Raw genomic sequence first — 13,923 nt, forward strand, 5'->3', positions numbered from 1 at the left:
AATGTGCTTCCAACAGGTATAAAAGAAAGGGCATCTCTATCCTCCTTCAAAACCGCACTAAAAGAACACCTCCAGGCAACTCCAACCCTAAACTAACACCCTCCCCGGATTGTTAATAATCAAATGTAAATAATCAAATGTAGATACTTTTTTTTATGCTTTCTGATCTCTCTCTCTATGTCCACTACTTGCTGTACATATCCTACCAAGTCAGACCTACACTGTTACAATGTCCATTTCTCTGATGATACAATTGTTGATGACTGAAGTGATGATAACAACCAAGCTTAAACCCCCCCCACATCCCACACCCCGGATTGTAAATAATGTAAATAATTCAATGTATATACTCTGATGATGATTATCTTGTGTGATGACTGTATTATGATGATAGTATATATGGTAGTATATATCTGTATCATGAATCAATTTAAGTGGACCCTGACTTAAACAAGTTGAAAAACTTATTCGGGTGTTACCATTTAGTGGTCAATTGTACGGAATATGTACTTCACTGTGCAATCTACTAATAAAAGTTTCAATCAATCAATCAAACATGTCCGCAACTTTCCCATACATTTGGCTAATAAGCCTCGTCTAATTTGTCTCCCAGCAGCGCTCAAAGACAGGCGTCAACTGTCTAATCAAAACTTGTTCATATCTTGAGTAAACGAAGCAGGAACAATCACATGTAACAATATATCAAGTCTTAAACAGCACAATTGCGGTCCTTCCGCATAGCTCAGACCTACTTCCTGTTTGTGTCTATTGCGCTAAGCCTTCTTGGTAGTGTAGTATATAAACATTTATCAACAAATCGGCGTCCTCACTTCCTAGTGTGCATGTACTGTATCTATGTATTTATTTTACATGTATTTATCCACGGTAAGGCAACTAATATAAGCTTTTCATTTGCAATGCTGACCTAGCAAAGAGCAACACAGTTATTGATCATGCAACACAAAAAAAAGGTTTGCATGTTCTTCCATGACTGCGTGGGTTTCCTCCGAGTACTCCGGCTACCTCCCACCTCCAAAGACATGCACCTGGGGATAGGTTGATTGGCAACACTAAATTGTCCCTAGTGTGTGAATGTGAGTGTGAATGTTGTCTGTCTATATGTGTTGGCCCTGTGATGAGGTGGCGACTTGTCCAGGGTGTACCCTGCCTTCCGCCTGGTTGCAGCTGGGATAGGCTCCAGCTCACCCATGACCCCCACAGGGGATGAGCGGCAGAAAATGGATGGATGGATGGACCGAGCAAAGAGGAAGCATTTACATGTTAAAGAAGATGAAGTGTGATGATAACCTCTCATTGTTTCTCATCTACCAACAAAAAATAGCACTATAGATCGCTTTTAACGGTTTACAAATGTTCTTAATGTGCGGGGGTGTAAATGTGTTGGAACATAAATGAATGTTTAAGAAGGACAAACAGATTTTTAGTGCAATGCATACACAGAGAATGTCTGCAACATACAGACAACAGAGCAGACAGCGGACAAAAATTAAGCCTTCAGTGGTGTTTCTTTTGATAATTATAATTAAGTGTTACGAGGGACAAGCGGAAGAAAATGAATGGAGTATTAGTTATAGTCAACTAAAATAGTACATTGGGCTCTAAGTATGTGCTTTTACTGCCATCGAATGAGTGTGTGTTATAAAACGAGTAAAATAAAATCATGTGTAATTAAACAGTATTGAGATCAGACAGACTGTTTACAAGTGTGTGTGAAAGTTGTGTAGCTTATAAAGACTTTAAATGCATATATTCATATATAAATCATAAAATTAATAGTGTCCCTGCATCGTGGATTTGGAACTTAATTAGTAGAGGTGTGAATTTGTGTGTACCTAACGATTCGATCCGATTCCAATTACTGGGGTGACGATTTGATTCAGAATTGATTCTCGATTCAGCACAATTCTCAGTTCAAACTAATGTTCGCAATGTATTAGTTGGTATAATAATTGTAATGAAAAGTTTTTCAAAACAGGTTACAAGTTAGTTAAGCTCCTTCTGGTTGCATTGAGATGGCCTAAAAACACATTTGAAAAAATATATTCTTTGTTTTGTTTTTTTACAAAAAAGTGCCAATAAATAAATATAAAGTGGCCATAATGTTAATGTAAATAATCCTATAGTTTGTTATTTTTCACTTAATGATGACTATAAATCAGTCAAGTTTTCCTTTAATTCAGAGTGTAAGGTAGAGCTTACCTGATGCACATTGAATTATCATCAGTGGACACTACGACTCAAAACAATACTTCATTATAACTAAGGTTTTATTATAATTAGCACATCTCCTGGGAGTTAAATCTCTCCCTGTCTTACTCGTGATGCTTCTGTTACTAACTTTAATTGAATGTACTTGAACGCACCACAGTAATGGGCAATGAGATGCAAAACTGAAATTGTACATAATTTTCTCTTATGCCACCACAGATATATGTATTATATTTTTACTTTCCTTCTACAGTTGTACTATGTGAAAATGCTTAAAGTTGAGCATATGACATCAGTGTTGAGCGATGAAATGGAATACGGTTTCACTATACGGAAGACTCAATCAGCCCACGCATGCGCAAAGCCTATGTCACTTAGTCAACTTGTTTTACGGCAATTATGTTCGTGCACGTCGTCACTGTGGTCACGGCATACTTTTTTTACTTCAATAACAATGTCAAAAAGATTACATACAAAACAAAAGTTTTTAAAAATATGTTATTCATTTTCAAACCGTATGGATCTGTACAAAAACCTGAACAAAGTGTTCAACAGCCCTAAATGGCAAATGCATCTACAATATTTTTATTTTTTTTACTGCTTTATTTACATCAAATACATTAATTCTAAATACTGACAATATGAAATATATGTTTGGTTATGTTGCAGATATAAATTAGTCTGCCTTTTTGTTATCCTGCAGATAAAGATGTAGATGAGGTGCCTCGTTTAGAAATTTTGAATTGAATAAAAAGTGACTTGTTGGAATTCATCCATCCAGCTTGTCCCTTTTGGGGTCGCCGGGGGTGCTGGAGCCTATCTCATTCAGTGCAATGGCAGTAAAGTGAAAGGAGAGATTGAAATTGTAGAGACGAAACGCCCAGCAGAGATGTAGGGAATAAAAATGTGTGTTCCAAGCGATTTTTGTCCTGTATTATGACTCATCAAACTCACGTGGTCATCCTTGCCCATTATGAGATTTTTTTTTTGCCCAATCAATGAAGCAGTTTGTGCTTTATTGTCTGTAATTCACATTGACAAACATTGCTAATGGTCTTAAGTGTGTGTATATACATTTAGAGCAGTGGTCCCCAACCTTTTTGTAACTGCTTTTTTTTGTCAACGCTTGAAAATTTGTCCCACGGTTGGGGGGGGGGGGGGGTGTATATATATTTTTGTCATTAAAAAATACAATCATGTGTGCTTACGGACTGTATCCCTGCAGACTGTATTGATCTATATTAATATATAATGAAATATTAATAACAGAAAGAAACAACCCTTTTGTGCGAATGAGTGTGAATGAGTGTAAATGGGGGAGGGAGGTTTTTTTGGGTTGGTGCACTAATTGTAAGTGTATCTTGTGTTTTATATGTTGATTTAATAAAAAATTTAAAAAATTAAAACTTTTTTTTTTTAGATGTCTTGTGCGGCTCGGAGCAATCGATCCACGGACCAGTGGTTGGGGACCTCTTATTTAGAGGTCTGAGTAAGGTGTCATTCGTTCAGTGATAATGTTTTTTTGTCAAATATATAGTATGTATATCACAAATTTGATGTTGATTTTTTTTTTTTTTTTTTTACTTAAGGAGGACATTACTTATATGACATGCCATATAAAACCCACGAGGCCACTTGATGCAGTTTCACATTTTTATTAGAACAAACATTTTATCCTTACAGCCTATTTATCCACTACTGAATGTCTGCATAAGTGGTTTCCAGACCCCCACTTGTTATTAGCGTTCTTAAATTTCCTATTAACGGCTTTAATCCATTTTATTTTCATGTCTGGATCTTTTGGAAATGGGTACTGTTTGAATGGGGGATCACAAACACATCTTTCTAAATCAGAATAACACTCATGAATGTCACACATAGTTTGTTTCCATCTTGTGAGGTGATATGACAAATATACACGACACGGAATAAACAATAATTCAGAAATATATCTACTTCTATTCACGCCAAAGAGTAAAAACAAACCACGAACTGACGGAGTTAACTAAAAAAGTATGGAGTCGCTTGGCTTTGTTTATCCCTCACAAACTTTGACCTCGACAAATTGGACATGCGCAGAAGCCAACTTGGAACTGGTCCATAGGCGAGGGCGGACCTACGTCACTTCCGCCTGCCAATCCCCTAGCAGCCGGTCGCCATATTGAATTCGTTGAAAACAAACCAGCTCACAGCGAACACAGCATTGACAGAAAAGGCATTTAACGAGGTTTCACGGCATTTTAAACTGTTCTAAATGGCGTATGATTATGTAAATAGTCTTTCCAGTGAGGCTAGGTTAAGATACGAGTTAAAATGTTCTGTAGTTGGATTAAACGACTGCCTTTACCGCCTTCCAGCAGATGCGTGGACTGATAATCCTACACAATGGAATTTGGAAATCTTTATGTCTACCTCACAAGCGCACCAGGTCGGTTGTTAGCTTCGGTTGTTATATAACGAATAAATCACATAAAAATTGTTAAATCACCCAAGGTATGTTGATAAATGATAATAAGGATGACACGGTGGCTACCAGTATCTGTATATTTATTATATCTGTAGAGAGCTCATTCAAATTCAGTTCAGTATTATGATTTATTATTTGCTGAATTACTGTTCCTTTTTTTAACTGAATTATTTATTTAAAATTACAGGCGTTTTTGCAGCAGGCTCAATGTTTTCACACTCATTTGTCCTTTCCGTTAGATCACTGAAAGGTAGTCATTTCCCACAGTGTTTCTTTGTTCTTTTTGAGTTCTCTGCTGCCGATTCACGCTTTCACGCTTTCACGTTGTCAGTTGATGTCGCTCGTAACTGTCCATCCTATGGGATGCCTTCTTTCCACTCTGTGGCAGGTGAGGTAAGATGGATGGTGCATAATCAGGGTGCATGGGATTCTTTACAGGTCGTCCTGAGAGGGAAAAAATGAAAAAATATTGAGAGATTTGAGGGCTACAACTACAAGTAATGTTTGATTACAACAAAGGAGACTTGCAGACAGCATTTTACGACTGTCTTGAAAAGTTGATTAAATGGCAACATGAAAATTATAGGGTTTATTGGTTTTTAAAAACCCAACCGTTAAGTGCAAATTTAAATGAAACCGGTTTTCGAAAATAGCCTTTATACCGTATGTTATTGTTGTGCAACAACAACAACTTCAGCTGTCGAACGTTATTCAGTAAAAATTCAACGGGTTCAACATTAGCATGGACGGTATAGCCAAGTTGTGGTTAAGAAGGTGGATTTTTGTTTTCCTTATATTTACCAGAAACGAAGTGATCCGAACACACGACCCGGGATTTTGGGGGGCTCCAGTGAGAACCGTCCTCGTTTTCCCGGTGTAAAGCTGCGAGCCATTTGTCTCGTCTCTGTGGGCTTTTAACACGCTTTGGTAGAACAAAATACGACCTTTTTTTCCCCTGTTTCCAGTTGTGGTTTGCACAACCAAAAACAACACAGTTTTTTGGCATTTTGGAGGCAGAATGGCGAGTTTAATCAGCGCAGGTCGACAGGTTAAAGAGTAATGGCGACGGTTTGTTTTCAACGCCAGTCAGGTTGCTATGGCTCGAAGAACCCGTATGTAGCTCAGTTGCCCGGATGTCGGCCCTGCCCTATACTCGAAAAGGTCCATTGTCTTCGGCATATTGAAAAATATACACGACGCGGAATAAACAATAATTCAGAAATATATCTACTACCATTCACGCTAAAGAGTAAAAACAAACCACGAACTGACGAAGTTTACTAAAAAAGTATGGAGTCGCTTGGCTTTGACCTCAATAAATCGGACATGCGCAGAAGCCAACTTGGAACTGGTCTATTTAATCGTATTTACCTGTATTAATATCATTCATGGAAAACAAGTCTAACCTACCCTTAAATGTGGATGTTCAGTGTCGCTGCTTCCTGGCTGCGTGCAGTGTGCACAATTTGCATTTGGCATGATGGCGACTGGTGAGTGCAATGTTGTCAACTTTTCATCACATCTTTACCTTAAGAATTGCTTCCTTCATTTAGCAGGTGTCGTTATAAACAAGACAGCGATTATTTTTCACTCAGCGACCGATGGGGGCAAAAGTGGCGCACTGCATGAGAAATCAGCGAGAGCAGCCAGAAGAAGAAGAAGAAGGGACTTTGCAGCATATTTGATAGTGTGTGCATTCTTCAGCTTTTTTCTTCAACAACTATATTAACTTTGTATGAATATGTATTACATATTTGTATAACGTAGATATTGAAATGGTGGAAAAAAAAAATTCCAACTTTAAAAAAGCCCATGCGCAGTGAACTAAACACCAGGTGAGGCATAGAGTACGTTTTGATGGAGGATAGCTATTGCTGCTTCAGATACAAATACAGAAAGGTAAGATACACTCACAATACTTGATTTATTTTGTTGTAAGCAAATGGGACCAAAAAGTATTAATAACAACTTCATCAAATACATTTTGGACCCATTTATCATATCATAATATCATTATGATAACGTTTTTATGAAAGCGAATAACTCCTTTCTTTTTCCTGTTACTCTACTTTTTCACATTCATTTTGTCTTAAAGTCCCGTTTAGAGAAGTTTTTCATCTTGGATACCAGTGACGTGCGGTGAGGTTCATGGCTGGTGAGGCACTGACTTCATCACAGTCAGATTTACAAACATATGAACCCTTGAGAGTATCTTATTCACCATTTGATTGGCAGCAGTTAAAGGGTTATGTTTAAAAGCTCATACCAGCATTCTTCCCTGCTTAGCACTCAGCATTGGAATTGGGGGTTAAATCACCAAAAATGATTCCCGGGCGCGGTGCCGCTGCTGCCCACTGCTCCCCTCACCTCCCAGGGGGTGATCAAGGGGATGGGTCAAATGCAGAGGACAAATTTCACCACACCTAGTGTAACTTTAACTTAACTTTAACTTTACACATACAAACTGTAGCACACAAAAAAGCACATTTAATAAAAAAAAACGTTATTATGGTCTTACCTTTACTTATAAATGAAGTCCATGCGAAGCTCCTTTTGAACAAAAGCATCGATAACTTGTTTATAGAAGTCTTCCTTATCTTTCTTCAGTTTTAAAAGTCTCTTTGTCTCGATGGAGATCTTCATTTAAGTATTACCTCCTGCTTCGTTTGAAAGTCCAGTTTAGAAAACTGTTTTATTTTAGATATGTAATCCTCCATGTTAAAAGTCCAGGCAAGAGGAAAAAATAAACGATCGCTGCTAACTGTTGCTGCTTGTTGTCACTTCTTCTGCAGCCGTGTAGTCGCAAGAATGATCTCTGGGATCACTACCGCCCTCTACCACTAAGAGGCGGGATTACTGCGAGCCTCAGCCAGTGCGTCTTCGCAGCCATTTTATGATTGCTCAGCACAAGAAATACGTTAAACACATACAGTTGTTGACAAAATACACTGTATATTATATACCTCAGCTAACTAAACTATGGAAATGTATAATATAATTCATATAGCAATACGGTCTCACTGCACAGCAGGCCAGCAGTTAGCCGAGTCATTGCGCAAACCATGGTGAGGCTCAACTCAATGACGTGCCTCAACTGGCTGGTGACTCACCGCAAGTCTCTTCTCAGTATTTGAACGGCAAATGTGAAAATTCAGCGATTTTGAATAAAAAATAATCTAAAACTGGTGAAGTTAAATGGAAAATAACTTTATAGTATAATCACTGAATACATATAACAATTTAATTTTTTTTTTTTCTTTTTACATTTTTTTTCTTTCCATGATGGCACGTGAGGCCCCGCCTCACCTGCCTCCCCTGACTGCACGTCACTGTTGGATACAGTATATAATCCTCCATATTGGCAGACACATTCATTGAATTCAATTTTATTCCAATAGTTTTGCATCTGACAAAACACACACACAAACGCTGACTTACTCTAATAAAAATGACATGTTTGTTACAAATAGTTTAAAAAAATAAATAAATAAAATCTGGTTTCTGCTGAAGAGACATGTGTCTGCTAGCTACCTGTTTTTTGTGCCTTTAAAAAAAGTATTAGAATTATACGTTAAAACACTCTCTACCTCTAACAACCAAAAAGCTGTGAAAACGATGATGCTGTGTTCCAAATTTAAATTATTTACTGAACTTGCGTGAGCCTATAGCTTTGCACTTTGTTATATATATATATATATATATATATATATATATATATATATATATATATATATATATATATATATATAAATTGCATTCTATTTTAGTTACTTTTTTGAGTTTACAACCCCCTGGCGCTGTTTTGTACTGTTGTTGTATTGTTTTTGTACTGTTTTTGTACTTATTTTGATTGTTATTATTTCTCAATTGTTTATAAATGTTGCAATTTATAAATAAAGGTTTATAAAATTCAAAAAAATAAATAATAATAGTAAAAAAAGGGTCTGCTAGCTTGAGCGCCCCAACTTCTCCCAGTGTGGCGAGTCAGAGTAGTGCTGAGGCATTGAACTGCAAGTTGACAATATATCGCCCCCTACTGTGAGGCAGAGGTACTTGCTGCCTCATGGCCTGCCTTTTCCCAGTGGCAACAAGCACGCGCCCCCTCCCACGCACACGCTCAATACACTTTGCGTGTAGCCTTAGAGGCACCACTATTGTCTACCTCACTTCTCGTCAGCCGCGTTATTTTCATCAGGAATCACGGAATTTCCGCGATTTTGACCAAGAAAATTATCAAAATATCCAGGAACCACACCAAAATAACATAGAAAACATAGACCTAAAGAGAAATATTCAAACTTATTTTATTGTATTACTTCATTTTTGAACATCTCATGGTTAAGCCACCTGCTGGCAAGGTGAGGCGCTGCCTCAATTGCCTACCCCGACAGCACGTCAGTGGCCCATGGACTCTCAGCTACCACTAGTGTTGGGACTAACGCGTTACTGTAATGCCGTTAGTTTCGGCGGTAACTAATAATCTAACGCGTTATTTTTTTTTATTCAGTAACTCAGTTACCGTTACTACATGATGCGTTTCTGCGTTATTTTACGTTATTTTTTATGTAGTATCGGCTAGAAACAGAAGATCTGAGTGTGTTTTATTGCAGTGCTGCAGTGTCATCCTTCTGAATCTCTTGTGTCACAAGAGGCACGCTCTGTGTGTGTCTGGGTGTGGGTGTGGGGAAAGAAGGGGAGGGGAGGGGGTGCGCTATACAACGTAAACCGTTGGCCAACCAAAAAGTAACCACAAAACACTATACCGTTCAGTGTTCTGTGGTTACTTTTTGGTTGGCAAAGCGTACGTGACGACAGGCTGTCCTCACTCAGGTCCGCACGGACCTGGAGGGGGCGTGCCTTAAGTCCGGCTGGAAATCGAGAGAAATTCGGGGAGAATGGTGGGGAGAGGCACTGACATTCGGGAGGGTTGGCAAGTATGAGATATTCTCACTTCTTTTCTTTTGTCGAGCACAAAGAAAAGAACATTTTAGTTAAATGTAAGTTGTGTCTTGGATCAAAGATCCCGTCTACTGCCCAAAACAACAATTCAAATCTGCCTGGTTAGGCTTTTGTGTATATCACGTGTGCCTTCCTTAGGCAGAGCCAGGTTTACAGCTATGTTGTTATTATACTTATTTGTTACTTGTGTGTGTTATGTTCCAGCTATTTAAAATAGTTTTGTCAATTTGTTCTGGCCTGAAATAAATTGGCCCTTTGAAACATATCTTTGTCTTTGTGTGTTGTATGTAGACCACATTGCTTAGCAGAGTTCAGTGATGCAAATGCATCTCAAGTTGATCAACAGATTGTATTATTCTCCAGTGCAATAACAGTACTGAAATGAAGGCTAAAAGGGCATTAATGGGAGGTTTAGAAAAAAAAAAGTAACTAGTTACTTTTCACAGTAAAGCATTACTTTTTGGTGTAAGTAACTGAGTTAGTAACTGAGTTACTTTTGAAATAAAGTAACTAGTAACTGTAACGAGTTACTGGTTTTCAGTAACTAAACCAACACTGGCTACCACATCCCTAGTATGCCAAGCTAGTTGTTTATGATGCTAACAGAAAAATAGAAGTATACATATTTAACAATATGCCAAATATAACAATATGCCCAATGGTACATAGATAGAAGCGACTTTATTATTGTTATTATTATTATTTTATTATATAAACCTTTATTTATAATATGCAACATTTACATACAATCAAGAAATAATAGTGAAGTGAAAAATATCGACGTCAATACTCTGTCATCAAAGGCCAATCGTTTGGCCCCGCCCCCTCCTGTGAGTTAGCGGCACAAGAAGGAGGATGTTCCATCATGGCGCCGGCGTTGGACAGGCAAGGTTTCTGGGGTCGGCCCACTTCCACGCTGGACTGGTGCGAAGAGAATTATGCCGTCTCCTTCTACATCGCTGAATTCTGTAAGTTGCCTTTCATCGTCCTGTATCCCAAAAAAAAAAAAAAAAAAAAGACCGAAATGAAAATTTAACGGCGCAAGGTTTTAAATGCAGTACCCTGACTAACAAACACACTCACTAAATTAACGTCTTTTTTATTGTTATTTATGTTGTTTGCTTTAAGCGGCGTTAAATCGACGATAAATATTAAGGCGTGTTCGCTTGTAGTAGCGCCACTGTAGCCTATTATTCTGCACCATCAATACCTTCATTCATTCATGGTTACTTATTAACTAATACATATTTACGTACCAACACCAGCCCTGACAAGGCAGGTGAACTTTATACAAGATAAACGTTTAAAGATCGTATAAAATCCATATAATTTTGTCATTTGGTACATTTTGATCAAAAACTGCCGTTAGAAAGCTGTTGTCAATTCACTGCAATTAAAATTAATATTTCATTTTGCAATGGTGCAGACTTTTATTCTCCACCGTACAATATACTAACACACAATAATTGCATAAAGCAGCTTCTAAGAAATAAAAAACACCTTAATCACTGTTCAAATGTTTAAAAGTTGGATTAAAGGTGCACTTTCCCATTTTTTAGTGCAGTTGGAAGCAGTGTTGTCAGATGGGAAATTATCATAAATTATTGTATTAAAAGCTTTTTTAAAAGCAGTTTGCAACTTTCTCAGTTATATTTTCTAAACCAAAAATATGACAAGCGTATGTTACCATCAGTGGTTTTTATGTGTCCAATTTTTTTTTTTTTTTTTTACAATTAATAATGAAACTGGTATAGGCTCCAGCACCCCTGCAACCCCGACAGGGACAAGCGGTAGAAAATAGATTGATGGACAATTATGTTGGTTGAAAATAATTGCTCGAGGTCTGAGGAATTTGTCTGGCTCGTTACTCAAAACATGATTTACAAATGTACATTACATTTATCATTTATCATTACCATGAATTGATTTACTTTAAACAAGTTGAAAAACGTATTCGGGTGTTACCATTTAGTGGTCAATTGTACGGAATATGTACTGAACTGTGCAATCTACTAATAAAAGTTTCAATCAATCAATCAATCATGAATAAGGGCTGCAACTAATGATTATTTGATAGTCGACGGGTCACCGATTATCTTAACGATTAGTCAACTAATAGGATTATAAAGCATAAACCTATTCAGCCATTTACTTTTAAATTCAGCTTAAAATATTTTGGCATTTGCTAACTAATTGAGATCAAAACAAATTATTTCAGAAATATTTACAATACTGTAACTGTGCTGCTCATTAGGCTGTTATAAAAAACAAAATGACTAATATACTGTTGTCCATTTTAAAAGCAAAGACAGGCTCATTACTGACTAGGCATCTAACGTTATATACATTTCATATCACGGGTATTGTGAACAAGTTATCACTGTGATCATTATTATCGCATAATTGTTGAATGTGCTGTAAAAGTACTTACATACATACTAAAATCTTATATTGAAAGTCAATATCTTAGTTGTCCAGACAGCAATGTGTTTATATATAATATATAATGTGTTTAATTTTTCTGAAGGAACTCTCATGAAGGAATCAATACTATCTATCTATCTATAAGTTTAGATTGGGGTATGTCATTTCTTAATGGGGACAGACAAAATGGGTTATCAATCGCTGTTTGATAAATTTAGTAAAACTAACCATGGGGAGTTTTATTGTGGTTATCATTATCGTTTATTGTTACATCTGTAGTACTGACAAAAAACACAGCATATTTTTTTTATGAAAACAAAGGACAGTAAAAATAGCAGCAATAACATCAAACACCAAAGCTCTCTAACTTCAAACAAGCATTTTGAGATGATGTGTTTAAAAAGCTGTACACAGCTATGTTACTGATTATTGATTAACTCCTGGTATTTTCAGCAATCTAATAGACTCCATTATTTCTGAACATTTTAGTCAATGGATTGTTTATTTATTATTTTATGATGTCCACACCAGGGATCTTAATGTTCTTGTGCGCGCGCGATTTACTGTTGTTATTGTGCATTTCTTCTTTGCACACTGCATATTGATGCTGCTTCACACCTGAAGTTCCTGACAAATAAAGTACGTAAAGTCATAGACAAAACTTAGCTGGCTGACTTTAGGGAAAATGACTTTCACAGAACTTCTGCTCACACTTCTCAGCTAGTTGGCACAGCTAGTTGGCAGGTAAAAAGATCAACTATCTTACCGAGTTGAGATCGCATCTTCCAGATGTCCGACATCATGCCTCCACTTAGGGCTGGGCGATATGGCCTTTTACTAATATCTCAATATTTTTAGGTCATGGCACGATACACGATATATATCTCGATATTTGGCCTTAGCCTTGAATTAACACTTGATGCATATAATCACAACAGTATGATGATTATATGTGTCTACATTAAAACATTCTTGTTTATACTGCATTAATATATGCTAATTTTAAACTTTCATGCAGAGAGGCAAATCACAACTAAGTCCATTTACCAAAGCTGTATTTATTAAACAGTTATTAAGCAGTGGCACAAACATTCATGTCATTTCCAAAACAGAAAGTGCAAGATTGTCAGAAACATTTTAAAACAAGCTATTAGTGCACTTTTGTGAATGATGTCACTAAGATGACATATCAAAACAACACTAAATTAAAGTGCACTTTTTGTACAAAACATCACTACAATAGTTAAAAACAAATAAAGGGCACTTTTGTGCATGATGTCACACAAGATATATCAATAAGTGTCAAATAAAAATGAGCTGCATAATAGGAAATCAAATAGTGTATGTCCTTCGCTACGTGGTAGGTTACTGCGGATGTTATCTCCTTCTGTTGTAGACAATTTTTTTCATACGGTGTTGATCTGGAAATTGTTGTTTTGGCATTTTGTGGGTGTGGCACCGAACAGAGATGTTGACATGCGGAGTTTCAAGCACTCTTCATTCTCTAGCGGGTGACTTTTCAAATGATGCTACAAATTAGTAGTGCTGCTACTTTTTGCAGCAACGCTTTTGCCGCATACTTGACATATTACGGTTGTCTGTTCAACATATTCCCGCTTGAAGCCAAACCACCGCCAGACGATGCACCCCCTGCTGTTTTTCTTGGGAATTAATTATTCTTCCTTCATTTGTTACCAGATTCGCACCTTCTTTCTCTCATATTACCACTCGCACCGCCCCGCTAGCATCACAGCTGTTACCGATGTCGCTACCTCTCTGCTCCGTGAGAGCATATGACGTTGCACGCGCGACAGTATGTGACGTATGTAGAAGGTGCGCTTGTT

The 13,923-nt window shown here is 37.2% G+C and overlaps 1 protein-coding gene and 1 long non-coding RNA gene across 3 annotated transcripts in view; one reads left to right on the forward strand and one right to left on the reverse strand.

Annotated features, from left to right (window-relative positions):
• Positions 1–4,759: 4,759 nt before the first annotated feature.
• Positions 4,760–5,948, reverse strand: LOC133607072 (uncharacterized). Its single transcript, XR_009815368.2, has 2 exons — positions 5,498–5,948; positions 4,760–5,140 (listed from the first exon to the last, which is right to left on the reverse strand). It is a non-coding gene; the product is annotated as an uncharacterized lncRNA (long non-coding RNA).
• Positions 5,949–6,212: 264 nt separating this feature from the next.
• The window catches only part of acer3 (alkaline ceramidase 3), a 31,356-nt gene continuing 23,645 nt past the window's right edge, over positions 6,213–13,923 (forward strand). Inside the window, exons 1-2 of one of the 2 annotated variants that reach the window (XM_061963147.2) lie at positions 6,213–6,595; positions 10,459–10,623. In XM_061963147.2, coding sequence (XP_061819131.1) covers positions 10,521–10,623 — 103 coding nt within the window. In that variant the 5' untranslated portion in view covers positions 6,213–6,595; positions 10,459–10,520. Of the gene's footprint in view, positions 6,596–10,458; positions 10,624–13,923 lie in introns of those variants that run through there. The other variant, XM_061963148.2, reaches the window with a different exon arrangement.

Source organism: Nerophis lumbriciformis, linkage group LG09 (assembly GCF_033978685.3).
Source record: "Nerophis lumbriciformis linkage group LG09, RoL_Nlum_v2.1, whole genome shotgun sequence".
Lineage (NCBI taxonomy): Eukaryota > Metazoa > Chordata > Actinopteri > Syngnathiformes > Syngnathidae > Nerophis > Nerophis lumbriciformis.